At 39.4% G+C, this 21347-nt stretch overlaps 1 protein-coding gene across 2 annotated transcripts in view; it reads right to left on the bottom strand.

The window, feature by feature from the left end:
• The window catches only part of LOC136876048 (ethanolaminephosphotransferase 1), a 261187-nt gene that overhangs the window by 87500 nt on the left and 152340 nt on the right, over positions 1-21347 (bottom strand). The window contains exon 7 of one of the 2 annotated variants that reach the window (XM_068228192.1): positions 20406-20585. The exons of the other annotated variant lie outside the window; for it this stretch is intronic. Within the exon in view, the coding sequence (XP_068084293.1) occupies positions 20421-20585 (165 nt within the window). The 3' untranslated portion in view covers positions 20406-20420. Of the gene's footprint in view, positions 1-20405; positions 20586-21347 lie in introns of those variants that run through there. 2 annotated transcript variants of the gene reach the window in all.

Raw genomic sequence — 21347 nt, 5'->3', positions numbered from 1 at the left:
CCTTTATGTTTGAAAATATCGGCTCATAGTTTTCATGTTTTTCACATGCAAATGTGTTTTGTTTTCTATAATCAGGAAAAACTACCCAGTAAGGCCAGAAGGAACAAAATGTCGAGTAAGGTATATCACGTCCAAACTCAACTTCAAACTTTTCGTGCAGGCTGCGAAGGCTGGCACTCGAAAGTTCTTTCCTGTATCTTGACTCCTCCCCTTGTCTTGATGTCCTTCATGCCTGGTTCAGTTCTACTTACATCATCCTGTTCGAAGAATTTTTGAACTTGGTTTCTGACTTGGAGCTGATTCTTTGACTGGTACTTCACTGCTCCTTTTAAGACATCTGCAATGCTGTTGCCTGGATCTAGCTTCCCAATAACCCTTAAGGATGACTTGATTGGAAGTTTCTGCATACAACAATACTTTTTCAAAAATTTTCCAAATAGTACTAATGCAAATGCTTTCCTCGATTTTTGGGAACCTTTCTTCTTCTCAAATTTCTCTTCAATTTGTCTTTCCATTGCCACAACTGATAACATGAACTTTTTAACGTCTGGTGAATCTCTCTCACCCTTCAAAAGAGACTTAGGGCCAATGACCTCAACGTTAGGCCCCTTTAAACTACAAGCATCATCATCATCATCATCACTGTCTTCCTTAGACTGTTTTGATTTTCAGTTTTCTCTCTAAGGGCCAGTTCAACCATCTGCTGGTAAACTGACTGGCAGCTGCGGGAGAGTTCAACTACCTGGGGGTGTAAATCAGCTGGTACTTTGGCTTGAATGCAACCACCTCCGCGTAAGCACTAGGTAGCTACCCGGAGCTACACACCGACATACAGGGTTGATTTTCAGCGACTTCTCGCTTTTGACTTAGGTGCTATCTATCGTTAGATGTATGAAGCTCATTTCAATTGTCTTATTTTCCTGTGCTTGCATCTGCTGATTATCACCAACAAGCCTAATAAGGCGAGTCTTTAAAGTTATGGACAACGATTTATGTCAAGCTTTCGTGAGCTTCAAAATCAATACTTAATTGGGATTAAAATCTCGAGATTACATTTTCTTACGCCAGTTAAAGCAGCATTTTTGAAAGTATTCTCATAGTAGATTGGTCAAGTCGCTCGCTCCGTAATAGAAGGTTTGCAGGTTCTCTTAGTCTTTCTAATTTACATTTAAAATTTATTTTCGTTCCCTGTTGTTGTTCTTAACTCACACACACACACACACACACACACACACACACACACACACACACACACACACACACACACACACACACACACACACACACACACACACACACACACACACACACACACACACACACACACACACACACACACACACACACACACACACACACACACACACACACCCCCCCCCTTCCTTACAGACTTACTGATTTTGAGCATTCTATTTGCAAGCTTCTGTGAATTGATTAAGTATCTCCACGATCCTCTATTTGCAACTACCTCTGTGACCTCATTTAGTTCCACATGCTTCCATTTATTGATAATGCATTTCATTCTAATGAAGATAAGAGTTGGAAGATACTTTATATGTAGAGATCTAATCGGGGTAAATATCCATTCATAGGAAGAGGAATTCAGGAATCAAATAGTTTCCATTTTCTTTGAAATCATTCACAAGAAGTCTAGATAAACAAGTGAAAGGAAATCTGCTACCTGGGTGACAGTCCTATATGCTATTAATCATAACAAGTAGCACACACATAAAGCATTTTCCTAGTAGATATTATATTGTAATTAACATTTCAATGAAATATATTATTAACAAAATAACGTATGAAAAGAGGCATACAGATGAATACAAAACTAATAATGAAAGTAAAATATATTTGGTATAACGAAGACTCGAACGTGCTTATCTCATACTACGAAGCAAGCATGTTAGCCATTACGCTACGAGAACATTTAGGGTAATTGAGACACATATACAAAGTTACACCTGGTGTCTGAAAACTGAAACATTAAAATTTGAAAATTAAAGCCTATTTGAGATTATTTCCAAATAGGTTTTGATTTTATATCCTTGTAGAGTTTCTTTGCGAAAGCTTGACGAATAAAATGAGTCCCCGACGCTGTCAATGCAAGAAGCTGGTGTCACCGTTGCAGTTCAAGGGAAGCATTAATGTTCAAAATCCTGCAATACAATATCGATCACTGTTATGGTATCATGCTTTTATCAATATTCTACCTCTCAGCGAGGAACGACTTTCACTACCTGGCTACCCTGTGCTGCAGGAGGAGTATAGCACCAAGTATGCTATTAGTGCAGGCTTTTAGTTAATCAGGCATAAATGACAAGCGGTTCAATGGATTTTACCAAAATATTCAGTTTGTTATTAGTGCATAAGCACACAAACAGCATAATTTATGGGAATTATGCAATGTTAATGAAGTGGAGGAGACTTCTGAGCATTCCAATTGAACAAGAGATATGGCTGAACCAGATATAGAAGTAACTAGTACCCAGATTTTTTTAGAAATAAGATCTCAATACAGGTTTCTGTACTATGTTCATTAACATGCACAATGCAAAAACTACACACATTTCCTCCACAGTAACCGTTACACCTTAATTTACCCTTGATCGGAACGGAAATAACATATCGTGTGATCGCATGCGATGTTGAGCATATCTGCTTATTCTACTATCATCTTTACGAACTCGACAGTAGAAAACAACTGAACATTTTCACACAGGATATAAACAGTTCTTGCAGCATTCTGAAACCCATAATTTGCAGTAAATATTTCCCTTTGCCCTCTATAATTATCCATGTCTTCTCACACAAACCCACCATCAATAACATTACGGCTGATATTTTCCCTTGTAGCAAAAGCAACATCAATGTCACTATCACTACTTTCACTCTCAAATTCTATATCCTAGTTTTTGCTTAACGAAACTAAACCTTCCGTATCATTCCGCAAAACATCGTAAATTTTTAGCTGCCATGATATCAATAACAGTACTTGTTGATTTTTCAGACGTGTTATATCATATGCAATCGATAAAAACTCTACAGATATACGTATCAAATGAAAGATCGATGCTTCGCCTGTAGATATATCTTACTACATTTGTAATAGTTGGAGAAATATACGCTAGATAGAAGCACAAATCAAAAGCTGCTACGCGACAGAGAGCACTGGGGAGTCTGCATGCAGTGTACAGCACTCCACGTTGAGTGGTTAAGCTAGTTTTAGCTGTATGTCACCAGAAATACAGCTAATAATGTTCAGCTCTCAAAACTTGCCAATGTAGTTGGTCCGTTATTGGACATTATAAATTTACTCATTCAGGACAAATATTTCAGGTTCCATATGGGAATCAACATCTATGTCAGGTAAAGTCTTATCGGGCCCTCGAAGTGGCCGATAAATTATGTGCCGGGTAACTACGATTTATGCTGCTGACAGCGCTACCTGGGAGGGGTCGAACGGAAATGTCCTTTTACACGGAGGCCACGTTAAGCGCTACTTTACCCATAGGTGGTAGAACCGGCCCTAAGTCGTTTACCTCTTTTCCTGTACTTCTCCTTTTGTTTTTTTACACATTGTCCGCTATGTTTCCGACTCGTGCAGCAACCTGAACACCAACCTGATCTGACCGAGGTGAGCCAAACGCTCCTTCTCTTATCCTGCTCGCTCTTCCTCATACGTTCTCTCAAAGCTCTCCTTTTCCTGTCTGGTAACTGAGCTCTCTACCCTCCTCCTATACTACCTTTCTCTTTCTTTTCTCTTAGCTTCCTCATACAATTCCAGATCCTGCCTAATTCTATCTCTTCTCCTCTGTTCTGACCCCATCTTTATTTTCCTCACTACCTCAATGGATTTTGACTTTGCATTTGAATTGGAATTTTTCTTTACATTACTAAAAGCCTTGGCCTTTATTTCACATTTCACCTCTACAGACAATTTCCTTTCTGATTTATGGAGAGTGCTATTTTCATCATTTTCCCCTATACCTGTCCTGGACTACTCCTAGGGTCCACCTTCATCGTATTCCGTACAGTCTTTCCGTTTACATTTTATACCACTTCGTCTGTGAAAGGGAGAGAAAATGTTAACCTTTTAAGTGCCGAGTTATCAGTTGACTGTTTGGTACCTCAGTGCTGAGTTTTTTCATTCGTATGTAAAAAAATTTGTAGAAGCCTCAATTTTTAACTTATCAGTGGGGTGATTAGCTTAAAATGTTTATAAATGTTGGTTGTTTATAAATCTAAATGCAAATGGAAAATCCTACACTTATGTTCAATATTATATTGAGAGAAATCAAAATTACACTTATGTGCCCAAAGTAAAGAGCCCGAACTAATATTATTTCCTAAAATCTGTAGGCAACTAATACATGTAACTTCTTAGAAGTATATAAGTTGATATTTTAAAATACTTTCCAAACCTGGAATGTGGTGATAGTTAACTGTTTTCTACTGGTTGTTTGTGATGCCAAATTGTTCAGGTATCTGCACCAACTCCACTGGCACATAAGTTTCTAAAAAAATCACTGATTTTTGGGTTGTCATAAACATTACTTGGCCCTCAGAGCCTGTCACAGTTACCTGAAACTCTGGTGAAGAAAAGTAATCCATCCGCCACGAAATTAGCGATAAAATAGCTTTTTTACTCAGTGTTTTTCTTCTTTCGTTTAGAAGGAGGCTCTGTTTCTCTCTCACATACAATATTTTCGGCACTCTCTCTCTATCACTTTCGCTTTCAAAATCGCTTAACAATTCCTTAAAAATGATTATCTCCATCATCACTTTCCGCTGTGGTTAATAACTGAAAGATTCTGTGATCCGAAATAACATCGCTGCAAGAGCAAGTAAACTGCTGTTCCGCCATGTTTGTTTACATCACAGATGAACTCCACAGACGTCTACAAAAAGCTCTGTAAGTTACTTCCCGAAGCTATAATTTCTGATCAGTTCTAAATAATGTCCAACAGATGGAAGAACACGTCAGAGACCAAATTCGGACTCGAAAGTGAACTGGGAAACTCAAAAAAATTTAAATTCTCGCGCACCATCTATAGATGGGCGTACCACTGGTGGACCGGCCGCATCAGCCCGTCTACAGGCGGGCGTAGCACTCATCGGGTTAAACAGTGTAGTTCACAAGTACCCTTCTGACTAAATGTATATTATTGGATTTCTAATAACATAGCCTTCATTTTATGCTATTGTGCCTCGAATTCCCAACCTAAATTCAAATACAAGCACACCAATTGCCCTTCAGCTAATAAGAATTAAAAGCTGACGGCATGCTGAAAACATACGTCGATGAGTGTTTTCTTATATCGTTCAATAACAATATTAACTCATACTTCACTTGTATGCTGCATACATTACACTCCAGAACAAGCACTATCTTATTTTGTTACCTCCATGGATGATAAGTCACCTCCTTCGACACCTAAAACCATGGAAGTGACAGTCATTAAAATTACATCTTGTATTCTCACTTTATCTTTGAAAAAGAAAAGGGTGTAAATGATGTCTTACCCTACAGTTGCTAGAACCTCAAATGAAATGGCTGCCTACTGCTTCCTATCAGCACATGGATAAGTATGTGCTGTATACTGGTGGGAATTTGCTGAACTAACAAAGTTATTCCATGGAGGTGACCAAGTGACCAGGGACACATATTTAGTCAATTCTAAATATGAAGCAATCAATCATTCTGTTATAATTTATTGATAATTTTTAATATTAATACAGTAAATAGAAAATGTTAATTCATTTACACAAAAGACTGAACATATGTTCATTCAGGCAAGGTATTAATTATATGACTTGATTTCATTTGTGAACCATGGGTGCGGACATTCCATGGAGGTGACATTCAACACAATCTTTTGTTTACGCTTTCCAAATTTAGAAGTTAATATTCCGATATTATAATTTCATTTGAGGACAAGCAGTACATTTGTGCTGAAGGATATATTAAACTGTAAAAATGCATAAATATAAGTAGTGACATGAATTTCCACTTAATTTCAGAACCACCCATAAACATATGAATACATAAAATGATATCTTACAAAGTCAAAAAATTACATAAAAAATTAGTGCAGTTATTTTGAAGGTCCTCTTGTTACAATCTTCTAGTACAAGTATAGCGTGACTATACGATGAACATTGTAGCTTGTAAATTGACATTGTGGCCGATTTTGGCTCCATCACAGGGTTGTGTGCGAAAACAGAGACATCCAGTCAATCCCAAGTTGCTATTAAATCCATATTGATTTACATCGGCTGAACATGACCTCAAAACCTAGTGGCCAACTCTATTGTGTACATTCACCACGTTGTTAGGCTACCTCACTCGGAGTGTATGGTGTTTTATACGGTTTATACGGTTTATACGGTTTTCTTCAGTAATTGATGTTTCTCACACAGTACTTCAGAAGCACAATCTCCAAAGACAATACTGTCATGCAGGAGATACTCTGCAGGACACCCAGAAAGCATGAAACTTTTACAATCCAGTCAGAAATGTACTCTGGGACTGCAAAATACCATAAAAAGCAAAATCGTACTGATTCTCACATATGGTTTAGAGGCATGTACTCTACTAAGCAATGATTACAGTAGAATTCAGGCAACAGAAATGAGATTCATTAGAACCATGAATCAAACTACTCGAAAGGACAAAATCAGGAATGAAGTACACAGGAAGGTCCTTATTACCAATGGAATCAAGAAGCATAGACTTCAGTGGCATGGGCACGTTGTGAGAATGAAGAGCAGAGATCTCACCATCCAAGGAAATAGATCAACGGGAAGACCAAGAAAATGCTGGATGGACACAGTGAAATCAGAAGATGTATGCGGACAGGAAGAGATGGCAAATGTTTGTACACCACACCCGGGAAACTGGAGTTGGGAGATGATTATGATGATGATGATGATGATGATGATATGTACTCTTTATCTCTCTAGTATAGTACAGTATAGCATAGTCTGAGGTTTAGCACAGCATAAATTAGTAAAATAAAATTGTACATCCATGTGTTGGTTAGTGCATAGTTTGTCTGTGTATACCAAGTCTCAGTGTAGTTTGGGAATGTGACTGTATCCTCCTTAATGTGTCAGCCTTTAGCCAAGAGTATTTTTTTTTTTTTTTCAATTTGCTTTATGTCGCACTGACACAGATAAGTCTTATTGGTGACGATGGGATAGGGGTAGGAAGGAATCGGTTGTGGCTTTAATTAAGGTACAGCCCCAACATTTCCCTAGTGTGAAAATGGGAAACCATAGAAAACCATCTTCAGGGCTACCGACAGTGGAGCTCGACCCCACTATCTCCAGAATGCAAGGCCAACTCGCACGGTGAAGGTAATTTGGTATTTCTTTAATTCTTAAAAAAATGTACTCTTGTTTTGGTGTCTGATCATCATCATCATCATCATCATCATCATCATCATCATCATCATCATCTTTCCACTTCAGCAAGCCAGGTGCGGGTGTTTACGAACCTCTTCCAGTTCGTCCTGTCCATCCACAACTAATGTTCTACCTTTTCCTGCAAATTGACATCACATTTGGCAAGATCTTTCGAAAATTTGCTTTTCCCAACCATCACCAGTCAGAAATGTACTCTGGGACTGCAAAATACCATAAAAAGCAAAATCGTACTGATTCTCACATATGGTTTAGAGGCATGTACTCTACTAAGCAATGATTACAGTAGAATTCAGGCAACAGAAATGAGATTCATTAGAACCATGAATCAAACTACTCGAAAGGACAAAATCAGGAATGAAGTACACAGGAAGGTCCTTATTACCAATGGAATCAAGAAGCATAGACTTCACTGTCGATGGTTTTCCGTGGTTTCACATTTTCACACCAGGCAAATGCTGGGAAGGTCCTAATTGGAGTCATCCTTCTCGTATGTCGATACCATTGCAATCTGCTTAATTCTAAGGTTTCCAACAGGCTCCTGTCCAAACCAAGATGTTGCCGAATACTTTCATTCCTTATTTTGTCTCTCATTGTCTTTTGGAGACATGACCGAAGGAACTTCATTTCAGTGGCCTGTAGGCGACTTTGTGCCGATCTAGTCGACATTGCTGCTTCCAGTCCGTATGTTAGAATTGGTATAAGATATGTTTCTTACAGTGTGAGCTTGCAAGTTTGGGGAAATGAGTTGTCCCAAAGTAATTAACGAACAGAGTGGTAAAATTTTGATGCAGCCTATTTCTTGGTTTATGGTATTGTCAGAAGAAACAGAGCTCCCTATATATTTGAAGTTATTGATAATGTCTACTTCTTCATTTTGCACTCGCAGGTGGACTACTTCAGAATTTCAAATCATCACTAAAACGACATTTTAGCTATTTCAGCTAGTTGCTTTATGTCGCACCAACACAGATAGGTCTTATGGCGACGATGGGACAGGAAAGAGCTAGGAGTGGGAAGGAAGGAAGCGGCCGTGGCCTTAATTAAGGTACAGCCCCAGCATTTGCCTGGTGTGAAAATGGGAAACCACGGAAAACCATCTTCAGGGCTGCCAATAGTGGGATTCGAACCTATCTCCCGAATACTGGATACTGGCTGCACTTAAGCGACTGCAGCTATCGAGCTCGGTAAAACGACGGTTTTAGGTCGGCTGATGATTAATCCCATTCTTTCAAATTCTTCTTGCCAAAGATCTGGTTCAGCTTGAACTTGTGCTTCCGACTCAACCCATAGCATACCATCATCAGCAAATACAAGTGCATTTATTGTCTGGCCTTCATTTTCAGAGATCCATCAGCTTACAGGCCAATCATTTGTCTACAAACGATGTACAAACTTTTTACATCCATACTCACAGAAGAAATGTATAAACATATCAGCAACCATAACATTCTGACTGAGGAGCAGAAAGGATGCAAAAAGTCATCACTAGGGTGCAAAGAACAGATAATCATAGAGTCCGTTGTAACACCACAGGCAATGCACTCGCGAAGGAACCTGTACACAGCGTATATAGATTATCAGAAAGCATTTGACTCAGTTCCCCACTCATGGTTAAAAGAAGTACTTCATTTGTACAAGATCAGTCCTGCCATAATTCATTTTCTTGAGGTTGCTATGAACAATTGGAAGACAATGCTCTGCACTAAGACAGAAAATAAATGTATCATGACCGACACAATTAAAATTGAACGTGGTATATTTCAAAAGAGTTTCATTAAGTCCTCTGCGGTTTTGCCTTGCAATGAATCCCCTATCCAATCTTCTAAAAGCTACTGGTTTTGGATTTGATATTAAATATAACAATGGGAAACACAGAACATCTCATTTGTTTTATATGGATGATCTGAAAGTGTATGCCCACAACGAAACACAAATGAAGGCCCTGCTGAATATAATAGACTCTTACTCATCTGATGTGGGAATGACGTTGGGAGTAAGGAAATGTAAGCTGCTGAGTATTGAACGTGGTCGGTACACAAACTCCCATCCATATGAGCTCCATACCGGATCTTTAATTGAGGGAATGACACAAACAGAGACCTACAAGTACCTTGGATTTGCTCAGAATACAACTCTGGAGCACAAGAAAATCAAACAGGAACTCACTGATAAATATACATCGAGGTTGCATCAGATTTTGCGCAGCTACCTAAATGCCAAGAACAAAACTGAAGCAATAAACACGTACGCTATTCCAACCCTTGTTTATTCATTCAGAATTCTGAAATGGTCTGCTACAGAAATAGACAGCATACAAAGAAAAACGAGAACTTTGCTCAACACCTATAGATTACATCATCCAAATTCATGCACGGCAAGGGTCACTCTTCCACAAAAATCAGGAGGCCGAGGAGTACTGGATCTTCAAGTCGTGCTCCTGAATCAGATGAAGGACCAACGGAGAAACTTCCATAAAAAGCAAGAAAACAGCCTTCTCCATAAAGCTGTAGTACTTGCTGACAAGTACACTGTTCTGTATCCATACAATGCCTCTGACCCACATACAAATCACCAAGTATCCCTGCAGGAGAAAGAAAGGACATGGCGAGAGAAGACCCTCCACGGAAAATCTAAACCAACAGAGCATAGACAAGAATGCGTCGTGTATGTGGTTACAAAGTGGGCACTTATTTGGGGAGAAAGAGGGATTTTCAGTTGCTACACAAGACCAAGTAATAGCTAAAAACAATGACAAAAAGTACATCATCAAAGACACCAGCCTACTCTCCGACAAATGCAGACGATGCTCCGTTCGTCTCGAGACCATCGATCATATCACTGTGGGCTGCCCAGTACTTGCCCCTGTAGAATACACGAGACGAAACAATCATGTCTCGGGAACCATACACCACGCACTTGATCAGGAAAACCATTTAATTCAGGAGCGTATCCCTTATTACAAGTACCATCCAACACCACTCCTGGAGAACAAGTCGATTAAGCTTTATTGGGACACTGCTGTAGTGACAGACAAAACAGTCAACCATAACAGACCAGACATCATACTGGTAAACAAGAAAACTGGAACAACTTTAATTATTGACATCGCTATCCCCAATGACACTAACATTGACAGGAAGTACCGTGAAAAAATCTCCAAGTACAAAGAACTTGCAGAAGAGATCAAGAGGATCTGGAAGATGAAACTGGTAAGGATAGTCCCTGTGATTCTGTCATTCAACGGCCTCATTCCACACACACTTCACAAGAGTCTGCGAGAATTGGGTCTTCCCCCGAACATCTACCAAATTATGCAACATTCTGTCCTCCTGTCAACATGCAACATTGTGCGATCGTTCCCCTCGCAAGAATGAAGATCCTGTGATCTACAGTTTTGTATATACCTGTACATCAATGTTCGTATTATAATGTGCAAATACTTTAATTAGTGTAAGGCACTTGGTGCATCCCATGCCCCATTACTACCCATATTTTCTGTGGAGAAGTGTATGAATAATAATTATTTATTTATTTATTTATTTATTTATTTATTTACAGAGTTTACGCCCACATTGGAGCACTTAAATCAGACTACAACAAATTTGTCTTCCTTTTTTTCTCCCAAAAAGTCTTGAGTCTGGTTGACCTGGCTGCCCTCTCCGCATCCGTTATAACATATTGTTTCCTCTGTACAGTGGTCAGAGGAAGCCTGATGCATTTATTCTTCAAAATACTTTTCTCCCCTCCGTTTTCTATGGTTTGCATGGTAATATTCAACTCCTCCAAATCACTTTGGACTTCTTTAAACCAATTGTTTTTTGATTTACTATTCCAAAAGTAATTAAATAATTGTTTTAAAACTCTGTTATCACTTAGTCGAAATATATGACAAAAAAGGCAATTCTTCTTTTTCTCATCGTGTCTGTGATGGACTCACTTTCCCAATAGATAACCTCATTCGGCAACAATCTACACTGTCCATCCACCTGATGTTTCTTGTTTATGATCGTCCTGAGTATCCTTCGATCAACTCGTTGTAAGCGTTCTGTTGTTGATCTAGTATTGAGTTTAAATAATGTTTCACAAGCATAAGTTGCCTCTGGTTTAATAACAGAGTTATAATGCCTAAATTTAGCATTAATCGAAAGACATTTCTTTTTGTATGTACGCCAAGTTATCCGTTGTGCCTGCTTCAGTTTATATATTCTGCTCTCTATTGATGGTTTTTCATTGCAATTCCAAGTGATATTTTCACCCAAATATTTAAATGTACTTACAATTTCAATTCGTTTATTATTATTTAATAATAGCTCTGAATTTAAAGTTCTGAAAGTAGGGATTATTTTTGTTTTATCATACGAAATTTGAAATCCAACTTTTTTCGCTACATTTGCAAGTTCTTCCAATTGAACTTTAGCCTCTTCGAAACCATTTGCCAGTATCGCAAGATCATCCGCGAATGCCAAGCAATTTAGTTTGATATTTTTTCCAATTTTGACTTTTGGAGGACATACCTTAGTCCACTCTCGCATGACCTTTTCCAATACACAATTGAACAATAATGGCGAAAGTCCATCTCCCTGGCGGAGGCCTGTTGTAATTGCAAATGATTTAGATAACTCATTTCCGAATCTAACTTTAGATTGAGTATTCTTAAGAGTCATACCTATCAGGCTAATAAGTTTGGAATGTAGACCAAATTCCTGAAGGACATTCAACAGTGATTCACGATGTATACTATCATACGCCTTTTGAAAATCAACAAACGTAATAACTAAATTTTTGTTTCTAGACCTATGATGTTTCACAATCCATTTTAAACTGATGATTTGGTCAGGGCAGCTTCTTCCTGGACGAAATCCACCTTGATATTCCCCTAGTTACAGTCAAGATGTCCCTGTATTCTGTTATCGATAATCTTAGATAAATAATAATAATAATAATAATAATAATAATAATAATAATATTTTTTTCAGGGAAGTGCAGGAAATCTTTCATGAGACAATTATGAGGGTCCGCACTCCACAAGCGTGCAAGATTCCTACTCACTAAAACTCACACACCCCTTTCCCACGACGTATATCTCCGCCCCGGAACCGCTCTCGCATTACTTCAGGGCGGTGTCGTGCTAATTTCTCAGGTTTCTTCTTCCTTTATTTCTCCTTACTGCCGTTCATGAGCATTCATATCTTTTTCTGACGCAGGATGCCTTCTACATATACTGCTACCTGATCCCACCTGCACAACTCTCCTTGCTCAGTATCTAAACATCTTCTCTGAGTTGACCAATGTGTGAAATACATCGTCTACATCATTGCAATAAATACACGCAGAATCGTTCGCTCTACCTACTCTATGTAGAAATTTCCGGAAGTATCCGTGACCCGTCAATAGTTGCGAAATGTAAAAGTTAACCTCGCCACGAGCTCGGGCAACCCAATCAGCTAGGCGTGGTATCAGCTGCTTAGTCCATTTTCCTTGAGGATCTTCCTCCCATCTTTGCAGCCACCGCTCCATTCGTTGCCTATAAGCTAGCTCCTTAGCACGCTTCTTTCCGAGCTCTCCTTGAATTTGCCATACTTCCTGTTTCTCTAAGGCAAGTAAATCAATCGGTGCTACCGTAAGGACCGCAGGTTCGGATACTGTGGGATATGCGCTTGTAATACACAAAGCTGATTTCCGAATGTACCGCAGCTATCCTTCACTGGTATTTTTCAAACTTCAGAGATTCAGCCCAGACTTGTGTTGAATAGGTGGATATTAAACATAACACTTGTAACATACTTTGTATTTACCATATAAAAGTGTCGAGTGAACTATCGACATCAGAAGTCGTCGTCGGCTAGACTTTGGACCTTTAACGTTGCTCATTAATCTACTCAGCGCAATAGTTGTTTTCACCGCCTTATCTGTCACCTGATTGATATGATCCCAATAATAATAATAATAATAATAATAATAATAATAATAATAATAATAATAATAATCAGATACAGGAAAATCAATTTGGTTTCAGAAGTGGAAGGTCAACAATAGAGCCCATTTTCATTATGAGACAACTAATGGAAAAGCATTGGGAGTACGGGAATGATATGGTGATGACATTCATTGACATTGAAAAGGCATACGATAGTGTCCCCAGGACGAAAGTTTGGGACAGTCTGGTGCAAAAAGGAATTGGACAGAGATTAATAAAAATGATCATGGCATTGTATAAGGAATGTTGTAGTTGCGTGCAAACACAAGTTGGCAGGACAAGTTGGTTCAAAATAACTAGTGGGCTGAGACAGGGAAGTATTCTATCAACAATCCTGTTTACAATAGTAATGGATGACATCATCAGAACAGCAAAAGGTTCATATAGAGGAAGAGAAATGAACATGATGTTATTTGCAGATGATATTGTGATTTGGGGAGAAGACGACAGGAAGGTTCAAGAACAGTTGAATGTGGTGAATGGGAAGATCGAAGAATGTGGATTGAAAATAAGTGTACAAAAGAGTAAAACTCTTGTTATGACTAGAGGGGAGAAAGAAGGGAAAGGTCAGATTAGACTTGCAGACAAGCCCCTGGAAGTAGTGGAAACGTTTAAATACCTGGGGAGTGAATTAATGGAGAATGCTCGACTGGATGCTGAGATTAGTAAAAGGATTCAAGCTGAAAGTTGTTTCTATCATAGTGTAAGAAACATGTTATGGGACAAAGATGTACCAACAGAAGCAAAGGATACTATGTACAAGATGTATTACGTACCCATAACAACTTACGGAGCAGAAACTTGGACAATGACAAAGAAGGATGAGAGTCGAATACAGGCAGCCGAAATGAAGTTCTTGAGGAGTATGATACAGAAGAGTATAAGATACAAAATAAGGAATGAGAAAATCCGGGAAGAAATTGGAGTGGAAAAAATTAATGACAGAATAGAGAAGAGCCGACTAAGATGGTTTGGGCACATAAAGCGAATGAGCGACGAAAGAATGCCAAAAAAAAGGTGCTGGAAATGCAAATCCAAGGAAGGAGAGGCCGTGGACGACCACAATTGAGATGGAAGGATACCATCCAATGCAGCATTATAGAAAGAAACCTGGACTGGGACACAGTGTTAGAGGAGGAGTGGTGGAAAGACCGAAGAAAGTGGAGAGGAACCATATTTGCCCCTACATGGCTACAGCTGGATAAAGGGAAATTATGAATAATAATAATAATAATAATAATAATAATAATAATAATAATATGCACCATCCTTCGGGGAAAACTCTTTCTTGAGCCATATCGGGCGACCCGTGTATTGCACCGGCTGTTTCTCCCCTTCTGATTACATCACGTATTGGAATCAACTGAATGGATCATGCATTAATAATGATGCTAAGTATCGATAGCTATGATTGTCTCCATTAATCGGTGTATATTAAGTTCAACATGCTTGTACAAGTTCCAATTAAAGCAGTTTTCTACATTCCGCGTTCTGCTGCAAGCGTTAAAATCATCTCCGACTTGCTACTCGATACCTCTCAGGGGTAACTAATGTGCATCAATAAGGTATACTTTTTAACGTGAGATCGACTGGGAACCCGCATTTCCTTTCATATGATTTACCAGCACTTCCCTCCTTCCATAAATATCGATAGAATCATCATTCAAACTCATTCGACTAAGAATAATCTTGTAATAATTCAACGTAAGCTTATCCACTATAATTATGAAAATAAATTGCAATAATAATAATTTAAATATATAAATAATCAATTTATTCAAAGAATTATTATGGGATGAATTAAAATAATATCCAATTACATTCAGTATCTCTTCATTGAAAGGATAAATCGATAAAGTTTTTGATTAAGAGGCGGCCGGAGCAGGAACGGCCGGCCACCAGCTCAGTAGTTGTTCAAACATGGGTCAAAAGTTTGTAAGAGTTTTTATAAGGAAATAGAACAAGATAAAATTATTTTGTTTTTATAGCGCACGGTAGTCTGTGATACACTTTTCATTAGTTTAAAAGCATTTCAAAAAGAAATACAAATATAGTTATAAAAATGGTAGTTAAAATAAAGAATCCCCATATGAAATTGAGCTCTGAACCGCAGTTTTCCTAAACTTGTTTTAAGTCAAGATGGTGTTCAAATTAGAAGCAAACTATACCGTAGCGAAGTTTATTTTTTTCTCTAAGGGACTACTTTAACATACTTCAAAATTAGGGATTCTTTATATATTTAATCCTGATTTTAATAAAGCTCTGCTTATTGACTTACGAGTGTCAGACGAATTCTAGTGCTGGTAGTTCAGCCAGTTTCCGTCAGATGCCGCAGCGCCTTGTCCTTGAAGAGGGATGATGAAAGATTAGCTCTTACCCATACAGGGATGTGGTGAGCTGCTATCAGTCGCTTCCTCACTCTTGCTTCATAACAAGCGGCAGTGGACACCCTGACAGTACTTTGTTACTCGCTAGTTGTGGTATGACCTTTCAATAGCACGTTATATTTTGTCGTGTTTTATTATGCCGTATCTTTTTACTGAGTGCAATGGAATGGCAAAAGGCTTGATTTGTAATAAGACATTAAACTTAATTTTAACACTGGGCAAGTTGGCCATGCAGTTAGAGGTGCACGGCTGTGAGCTTGCATCCAGGAGATAGTGGGTTCGAATCCCACTGTCGGCAGCCCTGAAGATGGTTTTACGTGGTTTCCCATTTTCATACCAGGCAGAAGCTGGGCTGTACCTTAATTAAGGCAGCGGCTGCTTCCTTCCAACTCCTAGGCCTTTCCTATCCCATTGTCGCCATAAGACCTATCTGTGTCGGTGCGACGTAAAAGCACTAGCAAAAAAAATAACATTCATCGACATTATTCTTTAAAACACGCCGAAGAATATGACAAATATGTTGGTAAAGAACACCATGAAATTGCGAATGAACTTAAAACAGCTGCCTTATCTGAGGTAGGTGTTATCCGACTTTATTGAATTGTCTTTGTTATATTAGTGACGCAATTATGCTCACTATTCAAACTAAGACAATTAACTTATTTTTATTGGTAATTGTAGGTCGGAGGCGAATCGTCAGTTCGAATAAGCTACAACATATCTCACTAAAAGAATGGCTAAATAGCGTAACGTTACAGAAAGAGATGCAGTAATGGTTGAGAATCCGCGTACTGAATAGTAATTGCTACTAATGTTTCTGTATTATCTCTGTGTGTACACATTTATAAAACTATTTTAAGGTTTAGTACAATAAGAATAAATTGCTATAAATATATTTTGTTCCTCTTTCAGTTGTAGCCTATTACAATATGGGCAGTGGCGGTTCCAGATACTTAAAAACCGAGCTCGATAGCTGCAGTCGCTTAAGTGCGGCCAGTATCCAGTATTCGGGAGATAGTAGGTTCGAACCCCACTGTCGGCAGCCCTGAAGATGGTTTTCCATGGTTTTCCATTTTCACACCAGGCAAATGCCGGGGCTGTACCTTAATTAAGGCCACGGCCGCTTCCTTCCCACTCCTAGCCCTTCCCTGTCCCATCGTCACCATAAGACCTATCTGTGTCGGTGCGACGTAAAGCAAAAAAAAACTTAAAATGGGGAAGGGGGGCTGTTTGGAATTGAAAGTCTTGGTAACGGAATTCAAAAGAAAAATAACCATGTTTATAAAAATACAATGGGCAACATTAGCACAACCATTAACACGTTTATTTCAAATGCGTTATATCTGTAAATTATCAATTTCTTTATTAATCAAGGAATTTTAAAATAATTATTTCACTAAAACTGAGCCCCCCCCCCCGCCAGGGCTAGAATCGCCTCTGGATATGGGTTTAAATCTACGTCTGTTACTAGTGTGCATGGAAACTCACCGCTGCACTGCTTCCCTTGCTCTCGATATGAGGCTTGCAGGCGGACCTCCCCTGTTTATGCATTACAACCCTCCTTGAGTCTCCGTGTATGTGTCACTGTTTGTAATACCCATTACAGCTGGGACAGAGAGAACGCAACCGTTTCGGGAACACAACCGTTGTTTTTCAGTTGCAGTGCAGTGGTGGTGATTAGTGGGGGTTTTTTTGCTAAGGACTTTACGTCGCGATTATTGTTTTAAGAGGAAGTACAGCTAGGCAACCATCCGCTATATAACTCTAATCAGAGAGAAAAATGGAAGGGATCCGACACTTCGAAAAATGAAGGTATCGGCCAAGGAAAGACAAGGGCCACGAAGAGCGTGAAAATGAAAGACTCCATAGGCTTCCTTACGTAATACCGTCGGGGTCAGAAAAGAACAAGAGTTGATCAAATGTGGTCGGATAGGATAGATGAGAGAAGAGAATATCGTCTACTGCAGCTGGTTATTCAAGGGAAGATACAAGGCAAAAAAAGACCAGGAAGAAGGCGCATTCCTTGGATTGATAATTGATCATTTGAAAACTTGGTTTAACGGAGCAACATCCAAAGCAAGAATCTCTACGATGGTAGCCGATCTTCTGAAAGGAGATGAACCGAGCTCGATAGCTGCAGTCGCTTAAGTGCGGCCAGTATCCAGTATTCAGGAGATAGTAGGTTCGAACCCCACTGTCGCCCCCCTGTGGGTGGAGGTGGTAGAATAACACCCACGGTATCCCCTGCCTGTCGTAAGAGGCGACTAATAGGGGGCCCAGGGGCTCTGTACTTTGGAGCGTGGGCTGACGACCACGGGGCCCTTAGCTGAATTCTGGCATTGCTTCCACTTGTGCCCGGTTCCTCATATTCATCTATCCTATCCGACCTCCCAAGGTCTACTCTTGTTCTCTTCCGACCCCGACGCTATTAGGTTTGCGAGGGCTAGGGAGTCTTTCATTTTCATGCCCTTCGTGGCCCTTGTCTTCCTTTGACCGATATCTTCATTTTTCGAAGTGTTGGATCCCTACAATTTTTTTTCTCTGATTAGTGTTAATAGAAGATGGTTGCCTAGTTGTACTTCCTCTTAAAACAATAATCACCACTACCCCACTGTCGGCAGCCCTGAAAATGGTTTTCCGTGGTTTCCCATTTTCACACCAGGCAAATGCTGCGGCTGTACCTTAATTGAATCGATTATTTCAGAAACCAGTCAAGCGCCAAGTCTGTCATATTTGGGGAAAATGAAAAAAACTGTCTAGCATCAGACAAAATGTTATGGTAGGGGTTTTAATATTTTAGCTTGAAAGAATTATATCTCTTAATAATTTCTATGTAAAGAAAAATAGTATGTGCTTATTAACTATGCTGTAAAAAAAACGGAAAAATTTTCCACTTAACTGGTTTCTGAAATAAACGAGCGTTGCAAACATATTTTTATGGGATAATTCTTGAATTTTGAAGGGATTTTGTCATAAACCCCGAATTTGTTAAAAAAATATATATTTTAATAGGTATTGCTGATACAAAAGGATGAAATCAGCAATGCCTGCTCATCATGACAAGAGGTAATCAGTCCTCATAAACAAACTCCACAGCACATTCTGTCTCTGTAGTAGGCCATTGTAAAATGCTGTCATAAAAGTGTTCATATTCCATCAAGTAAGGTTTTAAGGCATTTAGTTCACGTATCTTCTTGATACTGATGGGTATCTAAAACAAACAGTAACAAAGAATAATGTAGGGCTCAGACCAGCTACTTCCTTGTCGGAGTAAGAAATGTAACCTTCTCCTTTTACCCTTGCATTCTGAATAATATTACGCGTGTGAGTTTGTTTGTCTACCACTTCTCGTTTCCTTTTCAGATACAGGTTCGCCTTCTGAATTTTTTTTTTTGCTAGTGGCTTTATATCGCACCGACACAGATAGGTCTTATGGCGACGACGGGATAGGAAAGGCCTAGGAGTTGGAAGGAAGTGTCCGTGGTCTCAATTAAGTTACAGCCCCCATTTGCCTGGTGTGAAAATGGGAAACCACGGAAAACCATCTTCAGGGCTGCTGACAGTGGGATTCAAACTCGCTTCTGAATTTTCAGACATATCACTGAGAATATAAAAAACACTGCACTAAACAAAAGATACACTTTTTGAATCAGTTGTTCATAAAACTAGGAACATGCGATTCCAGAAACACAACAATGACAACAAAAATGGACGAACAGCTGGTTATTCTGGATTCAGAACAGCAGCGCCAACCGGAAAGGTACCAGCAGTTTACCGCAGAAACCAACCAAGCAGTGTCACTTAACTGGTTTCTGAACTAAATACGAAATTCAACGTAATACCAGACCATTATACGATGACGTTTCTTGACTGGTTTCAGCACCAAAATGTGCATATACCCTCTTAGTAACATATTTTGCCATTAACTCATTTTTCCATTTTTTGGCACTTGACTGCTTTCTGAAATAAACGATTCAATTAAAGCCACGGCCGCTTCCTTCCCACTCCTAGCCCTTTCCTGTCCCATGATCGCCATAAGACCTATCTGTGTCAGTGCGACGTAAAGCAACTAGCAAAAAAAAGATATGACACTTGAAGAAGAAGGATATATTAAAGTGAGGAGCCTGGCAAGAGTAAGTGAAAATAAAGCTAGGACTGAGCTAAGGGCTCAGTGGTCGCCAACCCAGACTCCCAAGTTCAGAGCCCATGGGGCCTGTTTTAGTCGCCTCTTACGACAGGCAGGGGATACTGTGGGTGTTATTCTACTACCCCCACCTACAGAGGGAAGTTGCAGTGCCCCTCAGCTGTTGCGTTCTTTACCAGCACCGTTTCAGAGTTTCATAACGGGTAGGTATACAAAACCGTCGTTTACAATCCTTGTATTTCTTGGAAATGGGGTTTTCCAACGTAACTAGAATAACTTACAGCTCAGATAGGTCATTCCGGTGAGCAGCGTTGCTATTGGCTAAAGCGCCTGACGTCACCGAGAGCGAGAATGAAGTAGTATTTTTTTGAGCTTAGTAGTTACTCTAATTACACTCCACTCAAGTCATGAAATGCACAACTAATGGATATTTATATGCTGTAACATTTATTATTTAAAACTTATACGAAAACATACAACTTCAAATCCATCCTTGTAAAGACAAAGAGACTCTCACGACGGTTCGAAGATTAGAACGCAGGCCTTCTGCCCCTTGGCAGGTTCGATCCTGGCTCAGTGCGGTGGTAATGGAAGGTCGACACGTTAAAGAACTCTTGCGGGACAACATTCCGGCACCTCTGCATCTCTGTAAACAAGTTATTTGATCGAATTCAAATTTTAACACAATATGCAATGGGATGTTTTATACATTGTTTATATATTTCAGAACTGTTTGTTTCCAAGGGGAAAAAACAGTTATAAATTTGTAAGGCTTTTTTTTAATTCAGGGTTGTTGGAAAATTTTGTTCTTGGTCGCGTTACAATCTTTATCGTATGTCCAAAGTATCACTGTGTGACTAAAAAATGCGTAAATGAATTAACTTCTGTTATATCAGTTTGTACTTTCATTGGATATATTATGTATCGCTCACTGGCCGGTACAGGGAAAGACGTGAGGCGGGGACGGGGTTGATGCACTTCTTCATTTCAACATCGGAAACAGTGTCCGGCGTGCTGGCCTTTGGTCACAGGGGTCCTGGGTTCAATTCTTGGCAGGGTCGGGAATTTTAACCACAATTGGTTCATTTCTCTGGCATGGGGGTGAGTGCATGTGTCGTCTCCATCATCATTTCATCCTCATCACGACGCCCAGGTCGCCTACGGGCGTCAAATCAAAAGACCTGTATCTGGCGAGCCGAACTTGCCTTCGGACACTCCCGGCACTAAAAGCCATACGCCATTTCATTTATTTTGGTCAGAAACAGTACCTTATTTTGACTGTTTTGCTCAGCACTAACCCATGCTCAATAATTTCCTGGAATGTTTCGCATTCCATACAAATGTCAGCACCATCAGCTCCGTGCAAGTACTGTATCACAACTTCCTGGTGACAGACTACGTGACACTG

This window comes from Anabrus simplex, chromosome 6 (assembly GCF_040414725.1).
Source record: "Anabrus simplex isolate iqAnaSimp1 chromosome 6, ASM4041472v1, whole genome shotgun sequence".
In the NCBI taxonomy this organism is placed as follows: Eukaryota; Metazoa; Arthropoda; class Insecta; order Orthoptera; family Tettigoniidae; genus Anabrus; species Anabrus simplex.
The sequence above is the reverse complement of the archived record's forward strand: the minus strand, read 5'-3'. Positions and strand labels throughout refer to the sequence as shown.